The sequence below is a fragment of the Lepidochelys kempii genome, chromosome 1, assembly GCF_965140285.1.
Source record: "Lepidochelys kempii isolate rLepKem1 chromosome 1, rLepKem1.hap1, whole genome shotgun sequence".
NCBI lineage: Eukaryota > Metazoa > Chordata > Testudines > Cheloniidae > Lepidochelys > Lepidochelys kempii.
Window position 1 is genome coordinate 265,924,432 of NC_136380.1, and position 19,172 is coordinate 265,943,603.

The window sequence follows — 19,172 nt, forward strand, 5'->3', positions numbered from 1 at the left end:
TGCATTATTTTGTATAATGAGAAAGAGGATGCGAGTCAAAGCTAAAGCTATTAATGATTTGTAACTTTAATTTAAAGTCATTGGGTTCATCAGATGATCAATACTTTGTCTTTAAAGAGACACATAAACAGCTCACCTATATCTTTGGCTCTTGAGGCTAATGGCCGCCTCCACTGTGTGACAAATTTGTATGCATCAAGCCGGATTTCAATAATATTGTTAAGTAAGGCCAGAAGTGGTGCCAGTGGAAAAGCTGCCACAAAGATGGTTGTGAATCCAAACTGAAGAACTGGGAAAGGAAATAAAAGGTTAGTGCTTTCAATACTGTATTTACTTTCAAGATCTTATGCAAAATGCCAGGCTACTAAGATGCCATGTAGCTAGTAAACTTGCTCATTATGAAGTACCATATTATCACTCTGTGGTGCTAGTGGTATCAATACGTCAATTCTTCTTCCAAAAGATCAGCACTAGGGTGAGAGAACAAATGGTTGAATTTCCTGAGAGCTTAGAGAACTATATCTGTGCTCCTTGCTACAGAGAGACAAAAGCTGATGAACTATATGTTTTGAGAGCTGTTTTGTGATCTGTTTAACTGATGTTAATTTTTTTTTTTAATTTCAGCACCTCCAAAAATTAGGCCACTTCTATTTAGGTATCTACATTTTGAAAACATTGATGCAACAGAGTGTAGGGAGTTAACAGGTGAACCTGCATTCCAACACTCACAAGTTCCACTAGAAGAAGCTGATTAGGGTAATTAAAGATAATTAGCTAAGCAGACAGGTGTTCTGGGGGAGCTAATAAGCCAATGAGTCCATCAGCTCAAGACTGATAAGGAGGCATAGAAAGGAGACCTGGAGGGTGAAGGAACAGGGCAAGCCCCCTGCTGAGTCCATCCTCATAGATGCTTCTTTCAGGTCCTGAGGGCCTAAAGCACAGAGGCTATTGTAACTAGTACTGTTGCATGGGCCTGTAAAGTTGTTGGTGGAGGGAACTCAGATAAATGGCTTGGTGGATACACAATCCATAAAAGTCTGAGCCATTTTCGGTGGTACAAAAAGGCAGGAGCAAAGCAGGCCCTTCTACAGTTGACATAACTGTTTAGGGCCTGCTTCTCAGAGTAGCTGATCTTCCACAGATCTCCTTAATTTCAGTGGAATTGCACCAGTCAAGAGAGGGCTCTATCCACTATATGTGCAGCTCAGTCAAGACAGACAAAAGTCCTTTGTCCTTCATTCGTTTTATGAAAGCAGAGTTCCTTAGAAGCAAGCAATTTTGTAAATATTAGTTAGTAAATGTTAAATATACCCTATCATACAGTCACATGCTAGACAGCTGAAAAGTAAGTGCTTTGACATTAAGACCTTATCAGGGTTCAGTAGAATTTGCTTTATAAGGAATAACAATGACTCAAGAAACTATACAGTTGAGGGAATAAGAATTTTGAGGCTGCAATTTAGAGAATATCCCTCTCTCTCCATGAAGGCAGCTAATCAGATAAAACATTTCACAAATGGGAGTTTAGTACATCACATGAGGCATTATTAGAAATATTGCCTGGGTTTGGTTCTTAACAATTCACTCCCAACTCTTCACCTGACTTGTGATAATGGAAATCGTTCTGCAGTTTCTTTAGTTTCATACAGCAGTACTTTGGAGTTTTTAAGTAAACAATTCAGCCCTCTGGGCTTAAAAAAACAAAAAATGAACTGACATTAAAATCTAGCATAAAAGAGTAAAATCGGAACATTTTCATACTCATTTCTAGGTATTCATCAAAGAGTCCATAAGCATTCATAGGCTGAAGATTGTAGTCCTTTTCCCACTGTGGGAAGCTTGCTTTTCTCTGTGAGCCATGTTCTTGTCGTAATTTTCTCCTGGTCCACCAGTTCTGAATTAACCTGCATATTCAAATAAATTGTAAACACCCATTTATTGGTTATTCAGGATTTTAAATTAGAAGCCTTAACACTGGTTAAGTGACTACATAGAAGTCTTGCGTGCATGTGCAAACTGCAGGTGGAAGAACCTTAATATGGGGCTTAATCTATTATTGGCTACCATTTCCCAATTAGCAACAGAGATATGTGAGAATCTGAAGACACATGGGACCACCCCTTTCTCTATTCCATTCTCTGAGTGTTAGCTGTATTAAAGGACCAACTGGCAAATTTAGCTGGATTACTTATTAATCCTGAGGGAGAGGCTAGGCTGGACTAGACAAAATATATTTGTGAACTGAATGTATCAATGTATGAGAGAGCTTGATATTAGTAACAAATGTGGCTGGTAGCACAGAATGCTATCCTTTATCTCTAAGATGGGAAAAAGTTTCTGGATTGTCTTTCAGATACAGATGTTCTTAATGAGGAAATGGGATATATATCCATTTCTGATTTAACTTCCGTCCTCTTCCTTGCCTAGAATGGCAAATTGCTTGAGTCAATCAGAGCTAAGAAGGGAGATGTATGGTTCTCTTTGAATGGAAATGTGTCCTCTGGAACTGAATGTTCAGTAATAGAATAGGCAGAGACAAGTGGGCAGGCTAATGATTGTGGACACACTGTTGTCATCGGAATAGCAGTTGATGTAAAAAGTTAAAACAGGGTAGTGTGGCTTGCATATGTACATATGCTTTATTTTCTCCTTAGAAGTAAGTTCCCATCCCCAAACCAAATCAATAATTTATACATAATTTCCTAATTATTTGCACATTTATTCTGAAATATGACTTCTCCAGTACACGGGGTTGGGTGTGTGACAGGGAAACAGAACTGACGTCCATTTTTAGATCAGCTAGAAATCTTCAGCTGAAGATTTGACTTCAGTTTTGACTGTGACGTTCTCTCTGTTACTTCACTAACAGTTCCCCAAACTATTTTTGGCCTTTCCACCGCTTCCTTGTGCTGTCTTTTCCTCTCAATCCCATCACACATTGCTGATGTTTGTTTGGAAAACTCCATGGGGATCGTGCTGAGCTTCTGCAGAGGGTGATCTTCCGATCAAGCTGAAGCATCACTTGAGCTTCATGCCTTCGCCTTGCATGTGTGTGTCAAAGCATGTAACCATTACAGCATAAACTGCTTATCATCCAGGCCCCTAGAATTCTGCAGCATTGCAGTGCTACTCTCTGGTGTCTGGTTTCTAAAGCTCTCTGGCATTTTTACAGCAGAAATTTCAAAACCCAGGTTAATGTCACACCTCAGTGAGAGTCATGATAGGCCACCTGGCCAGTGGCTTGGCATGAGCAACTCTAAGGCTGGTAACTATGATAACAACCTTGCAGAATCTGTGTGTGTGTGTGTGTATTTGTATGAATGAATGTGTGAATAAATATGAGATTGAATGGAATGTTATAACTATAACTAACTGCTTACTATGATTCTTTCTGTATTCACAATAAATGTGGTATTTTGCCTTTTCCCCTTTAATAAGATCCTGCTGGTTTTTATTTTATTGGTACAACATCTACACGGTTCTGTTTAGCAAGGGTAAGGCTGCTTAAAAGAATTGCTGTGAATGTGATATGGCTTCTGCAGCCCCAGAGTCTGAAATCTCCATTACACTGCACTGCCTCTGCTGGGGTTTCTGCAGCACGGCAAATTGATGCGAACAGTGGTACTTTGCAAGGATACAAATATTTACAGTGCTGATTTTTCTCTCTCTTGCTAATTTGCCCCCAGCGGCCTGCCACTCCATTGATCTGTATTGCCAATTGTCTATAACAATCCATTAAATATTAAACCCAGGCACCATTAAATGAAATAACAGTAGTCCCTTTTAGCTTGAACAAAGCCTAGTGTTACTATATACATTGTCAGTAAATGTGGCCAGGTCAGTACATATGTCTACTTGCACATTTTTGACTGCCTGTGTGCCAGCAATGCACTTTTTCTGGCTCACACCTCGCCTTTCAGGTGTCCTATGTCACCCAACAAGGAGAAATCTACTTAGAACTTAGTGGTATAAACTAAAAAGCATGTATCTAACATTTCAGTGTAGGGAACAGAGCAGCGGTACAGAAACAGATGTTTTTAAATTGGAAAATACCACAACTTTAAAAATGAAATATTTTCTAATAATGTATTATTTATATTATTTTCATTTCTTTAGACTTTGTCCTTTGTAAATAACACTGTCCATCTGGAAATATCTGAGAAGAGTTCTCCACTGTGTTTAGGTGTAATACTATAATTACTGTTGTATTCTTCTCCCATTTAAGAAACTCAGAAGGTAATAATGAAAATAATATTTTTCTGTGACCTACGTAAAGGTAGGCAGTATATTTACTTACGGGTAGCCCAGTTCCATGAAATTATTCCAGGTCTGCTTTAGCACCATTATAATACCCATTTGCATACAGAGATCAATAAGGCATCCACTAGGGTGGCACTGCAGAGTAAAGAAAAAAAAACAGTGGTTTAAAGAAGCAGAAATCATTCTGATTCTTTTAATCCTTTTGGATTTGCAGAAATGAATGTATAGTAATTTATAAAACTTTTAAAGAAGCTTTCATTTTTACTATTTTAACGTAAACCTGAAGGAGCAGGTAAGTTCTTTAAGTCCAATCTCTAGCATCCTGCCTTGGCCAGAACCAGATGCTTAGGATGAAGGCAACACCGTGGCCACAATAGCCCACTGTGTAATTCTGTATGGGTCTGATTGAAAACCTATTAAAGAGAAAGGGAGTTATTCTATGGACTTCAGTAAGCTTTGGATCAGGCAGTGTATGCTGTAAGGAATGGGGAGGAAATTTCTGTTGACACCTCAGACAGTTAGTTTACACCTAAAATGCAGTATTTGTACATTATTAATTATTATTATTATTATTTAGTATTTGACTCAAGTTAATGTCTTGTTATAGATACTTAAGACTCTGGACATTAAATGATTGCTTGCCAGTTTTTCTTCCTGAGTATCTGCTTCAATCTGGAGTGATTTGGATTTCACTTGGCTGGATGCTCAGCTGTTGTAAATTGGTATAGCTCCATATACTTTCATCAATCATTGTAAGAAGTAGAGAGGTTTGAGAACTCACTGCACTGATTAGCCCTTACTGTTCTCAGACCAACATTTTGCACAACTGACTATCCTGACATAAACAGGGGTATCAAAGCTGAATCAGTGAACATTGTGTGCAGTATAGACAGACCAGAATAATTCTTCTCTGATACAGAAATATTCCGGTTTCATTTAAGTAGAGAAAAATGTCACAATAATTCATATAGTGACCTTCTGATGGGAACTGTTTTCCATTGTACAGTGAGCTGAGATTTCCCTGTTTATTTTTCTCTATTGACTTCACCAAAGCCTACCTTAAGTCAACAAGGTTGGCAAATAGATATTTAAAAATCAACCCCGCTCAGCATTATAAAGAGGTTAAATTAAAGTAAACAGAGAAAGTAGATAATCCCTCTTTTGATTTAAAATCATCTTTATATTTTGACAGGAGTGAGTCACATGAGTAAACTCAGCCCTAGGGTAAGCAGGAGCAACTCTATCAAAGTCAGTGGTGTTTCACTTGCTTACAATAGGCCTGAATTTGGCCACTGATGTTGGACAAGGGGATCTCAGTAGGACAATGCTCTTACCCCTGGTATCAGTGAAGGGCTTGTCAGAAGTTGTTTTTGATATATATCTCGATATTTTATTCTTACCCATGTATATAGAATCATAGAACTATAGTGATAGAAGGGACTGCAAGGGTCATCTAGTCTAAATCCTAAATAAGGCCGGTCAGAGATATCGTTGATAAGAATGGGCCCTCTATATTGGAAAGAATAATACTGCATCTTTTTGCCAGACATTGTCTTTTGCAGCCCAACTTGAGAAAGGCATTTACTGAACTATCAAGGAATATATCAGCTAGCTCACTTATTTCAAACACACACACACACATGATTTTGCTTTGGCTACATTTTGGAGTAAGTCTATTTTGATGGAGGAGACTGAGAACATTAACTTTCCATCTGTCCACCTATGACTTTTTTTGTTCCCTGGACTGTACAGCTGCTCAAATAATAAAAAAAACTGATGTGTGAATAAGCAACTTGCATTAAGAACATGTGTTGTCAATTGTAGGATCCATCTTAGTCATTATTCACAAGTATTTGGATAACCTCTATTCTATTAAGGCCAGTGGGTGGGGGATTTGGAAGTGATCATGAATTCCAGCATGCAACCTGTTACTCAAGATTTGCCATTTGTCATTCATTTGTGAAAATGTTTGTCATTCAGCTAAAAAAACAGGGACAAAACCATGTGACTTGGGTGATCAAATATTAACATTGGAGACTCTGACTTATTCACACGCTGCCAGCTGTTCATTTACAATATCCATCAGCTATTTTTGAACTCTGAATAGATTTATAAAAAATGGGATTGTTTTTTGTGTGAATTGCAAAGCCAGTCCCCCTCATGCCTCACCGTTGTATTTTGTAAGCACTGATTACTATTACTACTGGAAAGCTTGCTCAGTTTCTTTGATTTATTTTTGAGTGGATTTTGTTTGCTTCAGATCTGAGGCTGCCGGTCAATAATGCTGTTAGGGGTTTATTCCTTCACCCGCTCACTTCCCTGGTCCTTCTCGCATGAACAGAGAGCAACAATACCCAAAAAATTCGATGTTTATTGGGGTGAACTTCCAGCGAGCAATGATTCCAATTTCCTTCCTTAGTGTCCCCCGCCACAGCTCCAACACCACAAAACCTTGCCTGTGTCCCTGTTCCCATTCCCTGTTCCCATTCCCCCCTTTAGCAAAACATGATTCCAATTCCCCCAACCCCATTCCCCGTTCCCATTCCCCCCCTTACTTCCTGACTGACTACAGACTATATAGTAAAACTTGAGTTCTGCTTAGCTATACCTTAACCAATCATTTGACTGAAATTTAACTAACCAATCCTAACATATGTAACATGATTATGTAACCAATTATATCCCACCACCTTAATTAGTTTACACCCAGCAAAGTTAATTATACAGCAGACAGAAACAATCACAGAACCAGACAGAGACCATGCAAATAAACAATAGCAAAGTGGGAACTATAATGACAAAACAATACAGAAGTGAGGATTTCACAACTACATCTATAAAGACATAAGGGTTTCCCAGCTGTGTCTATTGATAAGTGAGTTCTTACCGAACAGAAAACTATCAACTAAATTTCCTTTTACATCTTCTAGGCTCTTCCCTTTCTCTGGAGGTGATAGATCAGATCACCTTTCTAACAGCCCCAGATTGCCTTATTTCAATGTGACTAGTTTGGAATGTGAGGATGTGACCATACACTTCCTAGCTTATAGAAAAAAGAAAAGGAGGACTTGTGGCACCTTAGAGACTAACAAATTTATTAGAGCATAAGCTTTCATGGGCGACAGCCCACTTCATCGGATGCATAGAATGGAACATATAGTAAGAAGATATATATATATATATATATATATATATACACACATACAGAGAAGGTGGAAGTTGCCTTTCAAACTGTAAGAGGCTAATTAATTAAGATGAGCTATTATCAGCAAGAGAAAAAAAATTTTGTAGTGATAATCAAGATGGTCCATTTAGACAGTTGACAAGAAGGTGGGGGGATACTTAACTTTAGGGAAATAGATTCAATATGTGTAATGACCCAGCCACTCCCAGTCTCTATTCAAACCCAAATTAATGGTATCTAGTTTGCATATTAATTCAAGCTCAGCAGTTTCTCCTTGGAGTCTGTTTTTGAAGCTAATAGCTCATCTTAATTAATTAGCCTCTTACAGCTTGTATGGCAACTTCCACCTTCTGTGTGTGTGTGTGTGTGTGTGGATATGTATATCTATCTATCTTCTTACTATATGTTCCATTCTATGCATCCGATGAAGTGGGCTGTAGCCCACGAAAGCTTATGCGCTAATACATTTGTTAGTCTCTAAGGTGCCACAGGTACTCCTTTTCTTTTTGTGGATACAGACTAACATGGCTGCTACTCTGATTCCTAGCTTATGGCTGCCTCTGCTGCTTAGCCAAAGGCCTTAGCCTCAGAACAGGGCGTCAGACTGTCACAGTAAGAGAAGGCCCTTACACCGGCAGACAGTGATTTTGATTCTTTCTTTTATACCTCTATAACTAGCTAAGTGATAAGAATACACCTAAATTCTTAGAGTATAGGCCTTTACAGACAGGCCTGAATATCTATATCCTAACAAATGAAACAAGAAATAGACCTCATAATTTTTTGACAGAGTGGAAAAGAGTATTTTAGAGGTGGAAAATGACTCAGATTCATATCTGAATTGATTCATATTGATGATGAACAATAGAAAGTGTCTGATATTTGTTTACATGATTAAAAAAGAGAAATCAAGTTGAGGCCATTTATTAATGTCACCCAAATATGATACATAGACCCCAAAAGCTAAGGGTTAAAAAACATGTTATCAATATGGAAATGTCTTTTTGAAGCAGGTGAAGAGGAATTCAATAAATGATGTAGTGTCAGAGAGCTCCTGGAAACTCAATGATACATTCAAAATAACCTAAGCAGGGGGCCAGAGTCTGCTGTTGCTCACATCTTGTGCCATCCATGGGCTTCAATCTGATTGCCCCTAAAAACCTGAGAGTTACAGAATACTCACTTCTTCCAGTCTCCACCTGTTTATCAGCCTCAAGTAGGCACCAGGGTGTCCTGTAAATCTTCAACATAAGAGCAAACATCAGCTATTTCTTACTAGATCTCTGTTCAGAATCTTAGAAAAAAGCTCAACATAGTTGTTTTAACTCCATTTTCCCAAACAGGATTGATTTAAATATCAAAGATGTAATTATGCAGAATGATTTGAAGTATCTCTAATATAATTTATGTTAAGAGCTAAGCAAATTTTCATCTGTGCTTTAGCTAAATGCCTACATTCTTATACTTGATATTTCATTCTCTGATGTTCAGCAGGTAGGAAGAGCAGAATATCAAGACTGAGTAACACTGTCAAGAGAATTTTGCTTTGAAGCTCCATTTTGAACTGCTTTACAATGTGTTATTACTGGCTGGAAAGAGACCATGAAATGCAAAACCCCCATCTGGTCCACTTTCTTTCGACATAATGAAAAATTTGGTGTCATACTTCCTGTGAATCCAGTGAAAACATGTTTTCACCAACGGTGCAAATTTTTCACAATTATACTGTGTATTCGCTCAAACAATTAGCTCAGTTAATGGGTAATTCAAATCTGCTCACATGCCTTTCTGATTTCTGTGGGGAACAAACAGGAACAGGCATGCAAAGATTTATCTTATTTTCAGCAGAAAAAGCAAATTCCATCACTTGTAATAATTATGAATTTGCTGCAAACTGGCCGAAGTATACATCAGGTGAACCAAAAGTTACTTAGATGACAAAACGTTAAGTTCTTCTTTTATCTGTATAAATTATACATATAAAAAGTAGAGCAAAGCGACCTGCAAATGTCTTATCAGCTGAAGACATTAGTTCTCTGCAGTGGAATTTTTAGAATTTAGTATGAAGGAAATGTCTGAGAATGGGATCTACATATTCCATACCTTTTTAAAGGAAAATCTAAATTTAAACTTTTTCCCTTTGCTAACTTGGACTTTGCAATTGAGCAAGCGTGATCACATGGGCCCATTTTGTTTCATTAATGGCATTATCATTTTCTTCTTTGCTCTCTGTCCCAAGCACAGAGTGAGCAGATACTGATTCTTACCTTCCCAAGAAGAATGCTATATAAAAGGTAGAGCTGTTCAGATTGACAAACTGAAAAAGAAACATTTTCAAAGTGAAGCTGTTCTCCCACTCAGACTCAGTCCGAGGCTGCTCTGTGAGTAAAGAAAACAGAGTTTGAGAGGTTTAATCAGATTAGGAGTTTTACTACACTGAGGGACTGCAGGCACGTTTTAGAGCTGGCAAAGCTGCCTGCTGGTCTCAATTTATAAGATGACAGTAGAATTTGTATAAAAAAATAATCCCCAGGAAGCGGGCTTGTAAAAACTCTTACAAACCTCATCTGATGTTTTATAGCTGGATATGCAAGATTACAGGTGATTATAAGAAATGGTTTGCCAGTTTGCTAGAGGTAACATGCACATTCAATTTCCTTCATTTGGACACAAAATAGACAACTCCTGGATTCTTCCATGTACTATAAACTGAGCTGCTCTTCTGTTGTTTTCATTTCTTCAGTCTACTACAATTAGATTAGCAGAATGCACACTAGTATGCAGCGTGATATATTCTCAACTTGAAGCAGACTTCGCACAACTGAAACAAATGCTTTCTTCATGGTTCTTTTTAATTATTATTTCCATTGCTGTAGCATCAGGGAACCTCTACAGGCCTCAGGATAGCACTGTACTAGACACTATACTAACCCAAATGCAATCCCTGCTCCAGAGAGCTCACCCTCTAGGATTTAGACAAAATGCATTGAAACAGTTGGATAAATAAGGAAGGAGTGGGGAACGGTAGCCACAGTATCCGGACCCTTGACTCCCATTCTGAGCAGTGCTCAAAACTAGATTTAAAACAGTCAACACTTGTTGTGCTATGTCTACACACCTCGCCCAGTCCTGCGAATGCTTGCCAGTACTGGGCATGGTATTTACCATTCTGAGTAGCCCCACAGACTTCAGTAGGAGTACTCGCAGTAATACACACTATGGGCCAGATTTTCAGAAGTGTTGAGTGCCCACAACACTAGCTGAAGCTGACAGAAGCTGTGGGTAGGCAGCATCTCTGAAAATCAGGCCCTGTGGTAAACATATGCTTAGCTGAGTCCTTAGCATTTAAGATATTTAGGACAGGAATCGTGGGTCAGATCTTTAGCAGGTGTAAACTGTCATAGCTCCATGGGCTTCAACTGAGCGCCGACAGGTTACACAAATTAAGGATCTGGGCCCATTGCTTTAATTTGTCTGTAAAGCACCATGCACAGTTATGTAAATAAAATAATAGTTCATACTGAAAATGGAGATTAGCCTTTTCCTCTCCCAGCTGCAGCATCTCAGATCAGAGCTTCATTCCTACAGTATCTAGGAATTAAAGCTTAGACAGGAATCAGGCTGGACATAGCTGGGAGAGGACGGGGAAGAGAGAGCAGTGTTCTTGTTAATAGGCAACAGTCAGGTTTGAAGGTGGGACTTGAAATTAAAAGTCGTACTGATAGACGGATATTTTGAAAAACTATAAACACAGGTATAAATGTGCTTAGAAACACAGTACAATATTTCAAAAACATGTATTATTTTAACCTAGGCAGCATTTTGTAAATGTGACAGGGATACTGATTCAGGGAGAAATCCTGCACCTAGTGAAGTCAATGGCTAAACTCCAGTTGGCTTCAATGGAGCTAGAATTTCATGCTCAATATTTAGAATGAAGCGAGAGCTGAGGTATAAACCAAAATCAATCAAATATTATTTCAGTTGTATATTTATCACCACTTACCTAAATTTGTCAGAAGAAGAGCAACTTTTTCATACAACTGCAACAAATAAGAAACAACTTCTGAAAAATGTGACCAGCACAGTTTAACATCATTAACAATATAGATCTGTTTTCTAGGATGAACAACAATTATTCCATTTTAAAACTGAAATTCTGATCCTCATTGTTTGGTAAAATTTGTTGGCATTGTGATAACAGTAATACTACTTAGCTCTTATGTGGTGCCTTTCATCCATAGAAGCACTTTACAAAGGAGGAGAGTTATTATCCCCTTGTACAGATGTGGTGCAGAAAGCTTAAGTAATTTGTCCAAGGTCTGTTATGACAACTGGATCTACAAATTTACCCTTAATTGTCAATTTAACAAATACTGATGGGAAAAGGTTTAAAAATGAGAGAGACAGACTGAACTTGTCCAAACAAGGCCCACTGATATCACTGAAGGACTTTGGTAAGATCATACTTCGTAAACAAGAAAAGTGTGGAACCAAAAATCAGTGAACCAAAATTGGTGTGTCAGTTGGTGGACAAAATAATAAGAGGACAAGATATTCCACCCATCACTCCCCTTTTGGGATCCTCAAAGAAACTTTTTTGGGGGGGTACGCTGGCTACTGTGTTGCTGGCTGACTGAAAGACAAAGAGAAGGGGAAGGAGCAAGCTTCACCATCATGGCTGCCACCCCTTCCATCTCCTGGGATCTCAGGACCCAGTGTGACACCAGTGGACCTTCTTCTTCCTAATCCTAAGAGATGTCCTGGCCTGACCAGGCCAGAGAGAGAGAAAGACCCAGGTGACATCACCTCCTCCACCGGCTTTGGCTAAATCCAACACTACCTGGGATGAAAGACTTTGTCAGACATTCACATCCATTCAGTGTGCCCTTTCCCTTCTCTAACTTATTTATTCTTTTCTTACCCGTCTCCTTCTGCCTTCTGTTTGGTAAGGCTCTGGCTTAGCAAACCAAGACTATATATTTTGCAACACTGCTGTAAGCCAGTGACCAGGAAGGCATCTAAATGCAATGCCTTAAACAGCCTGATGCTGGCATGAGTTTGCAGGTCTTGGAGTGGCTGATTAAAACTGTGTGCTGGGCCTGTTTTCTTCCAACATTGAGGCTGCACGTGAGAGTCAACACCAGAAACAGAGGTTGCACTTTTTATCTTTGTTGTTCTTCTCTTTCCCCTTGTGCGTGTGTGTCTTGTTTTGCCTTCTAGGAAATGGGATCAGACTTTAACAACAGTAAAAACAACAGCTCCCACCATCTCAACTAACTTCTTCTCTTTTCCCCAAAAGGGCAGTTACTAACATCTTTAAAACCAACTAACAGATTGTCAAACAAGGTTTTTTTTCCCCCTTCTAAAGGCTCTACAGCTAAAGGGAACAAGGGATGTTGTTAAAGTGACAGCCTAACTTAACACTTTACATTTCAAATGCTTTAATAACTGTTTTTCTTCTTTTTCTGTATCTTTAGTAAAAGGATTTTTAATGGTGCATTTGACATGGTAGCAAGCAGGATGACGTCTCTGTAAACCCAACCCTGTTTGTTTGACACTGTTTAATGTCGGACAGTGAGAAGGTCTTGTTAATACCTTTGACTCTTTGGGCCCTTTATTCCCTCTAAATTAATACAAGTCAGAAACCAGGTAATTGGCAGAGCCAGGAATAAAACCCAGGTTTCTTCATTCTCAGATCAATGCCATATTCATTGGACCATGTTCTCTCCTACACCTGAGAGGAATCACTAATTTTCACCTTGGAAATCTTTGACATTGAAACTGAAAAGTGTGTGGATTTTAATGAAAAGTTTAGCACTGTGTTCCATCTGTAAAAAGTCATTTAATTCTGCAAATGCAAGGGAAATTATGGAAAACTTAACAAGCAAATTAGCCCTAACAGAAACAGACCTTGTCTGTCTCTCTTTGGGAGAGAGACGTAGGAGGTCAGAGAACATCACTGTTGCCAAATGCGTTTCTTTATTCAGAACCACTGATGTTCTTCTAAATCCTTATTGGCACTTGTCTATGATAGCAGGAATCATGGTCTCAAATTCCTCTGAAAGACTGCTAACTTATTTAATAGAGAAGCTTTGACATGAGTTAGTATTTATGCAGGGGTGAACATACAACATACTATATAAATGCACAGAATTCATTTTTATTATAAAACTAAATCACTGTATCCATTTGTCTCAAATGGTATTACCCTTTCTACTGATCTGGAGCCAGATCCTGCATGGTGTTGAGTGTCCTCAATTACTATAGACATTAATGGGAGTGGAGGGGACTCAACACCTCTTCAAAGAACTCAACATCTTCTAGGATTGGGCCCTTAGTTTCCAAAGTGCACCCATCCCTTTTTATACAATTCCTTTTATACAGTTCCTTTTTATACAATTTACTTTATAAACTGTTGCTAAGGTTTAGTGAGTTATACACAGGCTACGTATTAAACCAGCTGCTTAGAAATCCAAGTAATTTGACATTCTATCATAGCTATTAACAACATTTCTCCTGTAGAGCTTTCTGTCTTGTCTGAAATAAACAGTGGTGATCTGAATCCTTTTTTTTTTTTTAAATAATTGAAAAGGTGGTCTCTTTTCAGCTTTAAAAGCACCTCCCTATGGAGAATATAAAAGTGCTAGAGGGCCGTGTGTTTGATTCCTTGCCAGGATCAGGGTGAGTGCCCATTTACAGATCTTCAATGACCTGCATGTCTGTGTGTGAATATTATGTTTTGTTGTTATTCCTCCTGGATCAGACAGTGTTTGCGATTCTGTTAACGATGCTTGGAACGGTTTTTCTGCGACTACAGTTTATCACTACAAATCTCAAAGGGCTTCATTTAGGATCCCATTTTATTCAGTGTTCATATTTCTTTGGGTGATGTTATTGATAGGAATGGGCTTTACTACCCAAGATGAAGCTTGTGATTGCTCTCAGTGCAGGCTGCAGGATTAACTGGGAGACAGTCAGCTTGAACGTCATCAAATCTTGTCAAGATGAATGCATAACTCTATTATCCATCCAGCTCTCAAAGCATCCAACCTAGAAGCTGCTTGACCCAGAGCTTTCCCCTGATGCTTATATCAGACAGGTTGTGAAAGTGTATTAGAGTCTTTGGTTGCAGTCCATGTTGTCTTACAGGGATTCCCAGACTGTTCTAAATATCTTTTTTCTCTTCTCACCTCAAGTTCTGTTTTATATTAATCTCTCTTTGCTTGCCCCATGCGATTTTTCTTCATTGTTATGTGCTCACAGCTTGTATAGGACTTAACTGTCTGATTGCTCATGGGAGCCAGAAGCTGTTAGTATTTTAGAAGATCTCCATTAGTTGCCTATTGTAACCCACTACCTATTGTAACTCAGTGTGGAAAGCAAAATGTTAAGTTCAAAACCTCACCACCTCCTTAAAAGATGTTTCATAGTCATGCTTTAGTATACCTATGGGATTTCGTTTTCCCTGGTCCTCTCCTTATTGTCCAGTTCACTGACAATATTTATTTCTTGTTAGAACCTGTAAGGTTTAAGAAGTTTTCTTGCAATACTCCACTTGATAAGTCACTAAAAAAATCAACAAGGAAATTATTCATGGCTTTTTCCATCATTTTAATTTTTGCCCCTTAACAGTAGAAGTCTTTGGGGCTAGAAAGTGAAATCTACTTCTGTTCTGAGTCGTTTCATTGTTGCCTCAGTGCACAGATGGTTGGAAGTTTGGTGGTCAGTTCTTTGCTGACAGAGGTATACACTGACTTATGTTTATTCTTCATAATTCCTATCACATGATCTAGACATACTTCCAAAAAAAAAAATTAAAAGCCACAGACTTTAAATAAAATACATTAAAAAACTTTTACAAACAGAGTCCTCAAACCAACTTCCCAACTCACTATTGGTCTCTATCCTATCCTTCTCCCTCCAATTTCTCAATCAACTCTCCCCTTTCTCTCCCTTGGGAAATGCATGGGAAACCAGACAAATCTTTCAGCTTGTCCTAAAGGACATCAAATGCAGGCTTGAGTGTGAAAAGGAGGAGAAGTGAGTTCCTGTGGTGACGGCTTCTCACAGCCACTTTACCTGTAAACCAGGGCTGTTAGTTTGAATATCTCAGATGACTGCAAATGCTTCAGTATCACATAGAAAGTGAAGTGATCTCTCTAGTAGGCAGTATTTGTACATGTATTGGTTAGAACTAACACCTTATACTTCACTTGGAAACTAAGGGCTAGTCTATGCTTACCGGGGGTGGGGGGTGGGGGGATCGACACATGGCAATCAATGAAGACCGCAGATCGCTCTCCTGTCGACTCCTCTAATCCACCAGATCGAGAAGAGTAAGGGGAGTCAATGGCAGAGCGTCTCCTGTCGACATTGCATAGTATGGACCCCACGGTAAGTAGATCTAAGCTACGTCGACTTGAGTTACGCTATTCATGTAACTCAAATTGTGTAGCTTAGATCGATTTTTCCCATCAGTGTAGCTCATGGAGCTAAGGAATAATAATCTTACAGCAAGAAACTCCACTTACTAAGTGGGGCAAGACATTCTGAATTAGCTGCAATTTTTGGATGGCTTGAAGATGTAGGTCTTTGTAAAGTGTTTGCAATAACACAACCTCGAGGTGGCAACGACATGGGTAACTGGCAACATGTGCATCTGAAGGAAAAGGATGCAACCTTCTTGCCAAGAGCAGGTGACAGAAAAACACATCTGACAATTGCTGCTACATAAATATCCAGAAGCACCTGGGAAACCAAAAGAACTCTCTCACCTTAGAGGATGGGTAAACTCGCCCTTTACCTACCCAACCCATTGTGATCTACCCCACTGGAACTTTAACCACCTAGAAACAGATGGCCTAGGAATCCCTTTATCCCAGGCCCAATCAGACTCACAAGCCAGATTCAATCCACCCTCCCAGAATTCTCACCTAGAATGCAGTGATTGGCATGCTTTTAGCATTAGAAGTAACTGATGGAACAATTCACAGCCACTCAATGTCAATCCCTCCCTGTGAAGTTTTCAATGCAGGTAAGTGCTCTCCTGTAGAAAGAGAGTCTGTATATATCTATCCCTAAGGGGAAAATTCTGCCGTGAGTAAGTGAGGAGCAAGTTTGGCCTTTATATTAAAAAAGAACACTGAACCATTTTGTTTAAAAAAGCATATTTAAAGACTTACTTGCAAATTGCAAATAAATAGAAGGAATATCGTGTAGAACAAATTTGAACCAACCAGGCTTGAATATGTCCCTTTAAAATTATATAATTTGTAGACTTTTTCAAACATGTATTGTACTTAAGTGAATTTTGAAGCCAATTACACAGGTATGGTAGGTACTAAGAGTCAAACCCAACAAGCATCCTCAGCTCCCATTAAAGTCAATAGCAGTTGAGGGCATTCAGCAACATGCAGACTGGGGCACATATAGATCAAGTGCCTGTGTGCACTTTGCTTTAGATCCTAGCATGGGCGGTGGGTGAACCTCACCCCCTACCTGCTGGAGGGCCGATCCCCAGGCCTCTCCGCCATGGCCGGAGGACTCCTGAGCCGCCCCCATGGCCAGAGGAGCCCTGAGTTATCCCAGCTGTGCCGTGACTCCCCTCCCAAGACCCCCAGCAGGAAAAGCAAAAGCTCTTCCCAAAGAACCTGAGCTTTTTATATGCGCCATGCAGGTTCCAGGGCGGCTGAGGAGGCGGTATCTGCTACTCAGCTTCCCAGGTTCATCAGTAATCTCTCTGGAGTTCAGGGAGATTGCTGATGAACCCAGGAAGCTGAGTAGCAGATACCACCTCCTCAGCCACCCTGGAACCTGCATGGTGCATAATAATAAGCAAAAACTTCTTCCGGTGGAAGCCCAGCCCATGCAAATCGCCAAAACCAACAACCCAGCATCCTGGCCTTTTATACCCACTGCTTATGGATCCTGGTTATCTTTACTTACCACATTCAGTAGCATGATGATGCAAAAGTTGATGCACACTGCAGTCCCTGTAGTTGCAACCTGAGAGTTATTCCTGATTAAAGCCCACTTAAAGGCAGCAAAAGTGCTGACAGTCACAACACGGTAAATAACAATGCCAAAAACAGCAGCAATCACCACACAGATCTAAAGGGGGGAAAACAGAAAAGCCTGAAATTCCTCACAATTGGAATTGATTTCTTCCTGACATTCTCAAGACTATAAAAATAAACCTATCTTAAAAAAACAAGTCCTGAAACATACATCATTTTTCACTGAGAGGGATTTCATCTGGATTAATATCTGATTTCCTCTCCATTTCCTATAATATAAATACACTTGATATCTGATTAAAATCATGTCTACATTTAATCATTCTCTTGAAAAACACAACTATTTTCTGTTTTCCAGAGTTAGTGAATGGTGCTTGATTGCTAGCCCTGGAAATTAAAGCTTTGCCTTACTGACACTGAGTAAAATTCACCACTCTGGAGAGGGTCAGTACATGGCTTATGGACCACATAAGTCATACTTTGAATATTCAAAGTGGTACATAGGCTTTTGTGCTGCCTCTTTGCCCGGGGGGAATTTCACCCTGTGTTAAATACTACTCAGGAAGCAACAGAGAATTTCATCACACTACCTTAACAAGCTGCTTCACTGTACTATTTTGGAGGGATTATATTTAGGGATGGTAAATTCAATCTCTTTGATAATTTCATCCCTGGCATCTTTGATAATACTTAGAAAAGATGTCTGATGTAGAAAATTTTCCAGTTGAGCTGAGGTCACTAAGTCAGTTGTGACATATCATACAGAACAGTTGGGCATTAAACTGTCATGACCAACTTGTGTCCCATTTGAGCCAGTAACCTAGATCTCAAACATTTTGTTATTAGCATGGGTGACTCATCTTATCCAGGCTACATTATATACTATATCTTAGCTATGTTACCATGCAATTACATTTTCTTGAATAGAAACCAGTCAGGTTCGGTGTGTCCACATGCATTACTACAACCCGAATGCATTCGTAAAACCTGACAAAAATGTGATACATCATAGTTATTTAGGAAAAAACAATCAACGCCTCCCCCCACCCCAGAATTTCAAGCCATTTTCACATTCTTTTATTTACGGAATTGGTTTAACAGAGGTTGGCATAATCCATATGTAGAGAAACATGACAAGGAGAAGGTTAAAGTGTGTGTGAACACACAGGACCAGTTCATCTGATCCATTAAAGCTACTCTTTGCCACTCTGGAAGCATATAGCAGCCACAAAGTTACCTTACTAGTGAGCTAGAGGACAATTCCCTGTGGAGAAGGGGATTCCTAGGTGGTATAGAGTGGCCTCAGAAACTTCTATACCCACCCTTTCTCTTGACCCAGGTGTGGCTATCCCTATGCCCATATGCTCCTTACCTGTTGGAATGGATGGGCAGCCAGAGTAAAACACAGTAGTCCTGAGGCTGCTGTAATTTACACTAGGCACTAGCTTGAGGTTGGACAGCCCTGGTTTAGGGGACAGGGATGGACTTTCCAACACCTTCCCTTGGGGGCTCGGTGTTTTGGCTTTAATGTTTAAAGAAGCGTTTGGTCAGTCATAAATATTTGAGAGAGAAAATCATTAGTTTGACAGTAAAACAAGGAGATAAATTATTATCAGTAAAACAAACTGAGATAAATTATTCTCATGGTAAAAAAGTGATTAAAATTGTCTCCGCTCATTTTAAAAATTTGAGCGGAAACTCTTCTATTC

General features: G+C 39.3%; 1 protein-coding gene across 7 annotated transcripts in view; it reads right to left on the reverse strand.

The window, feature by feature from the left end:
- ANO4 (anoctamin 4) overlaps positions 1-19,172 on the reverse strand; it is a 288,655-nt gene that overhangs the window by 28,417 nt on the left and 241,066 nt on the right. For 6 of the 7 annotated variants that reach the window (XM_073327406.2, XM_073327405.2, XM_073327404.2 and 3 more), the window contains 7 exons: positions 17,393-17,557; positions 11,451-11,487; positions 9,712-9,823; positions 8,628-8,685; positions 4,298-4,395; positions 1,762-1,904; positions 137-289 (listed from right to left, as the gene is read on the reverse strand). In XM_073327406.2, coding sequence (XP_073183507.1) covers positions 137-289; positions 1,762-1,904; positions 4,298-4,395; positions 8,628-8,685; positions 9,712-9,823; positions 11,451-11,487; positions 17,393-17,557 — 766 coding nt within the window. The remainder of the gene's footprint in view (positions 1-136; positions 290-1,761; positions 1,905-4,297; positions 4,396-8,627; positions 8,686-9,711; positions 9,824-11,450; positions 11,488-17,392; positions 17,558-19,172) is intronic. The other variant, XM_073327407.2, reaches the window with a different exon arrangement.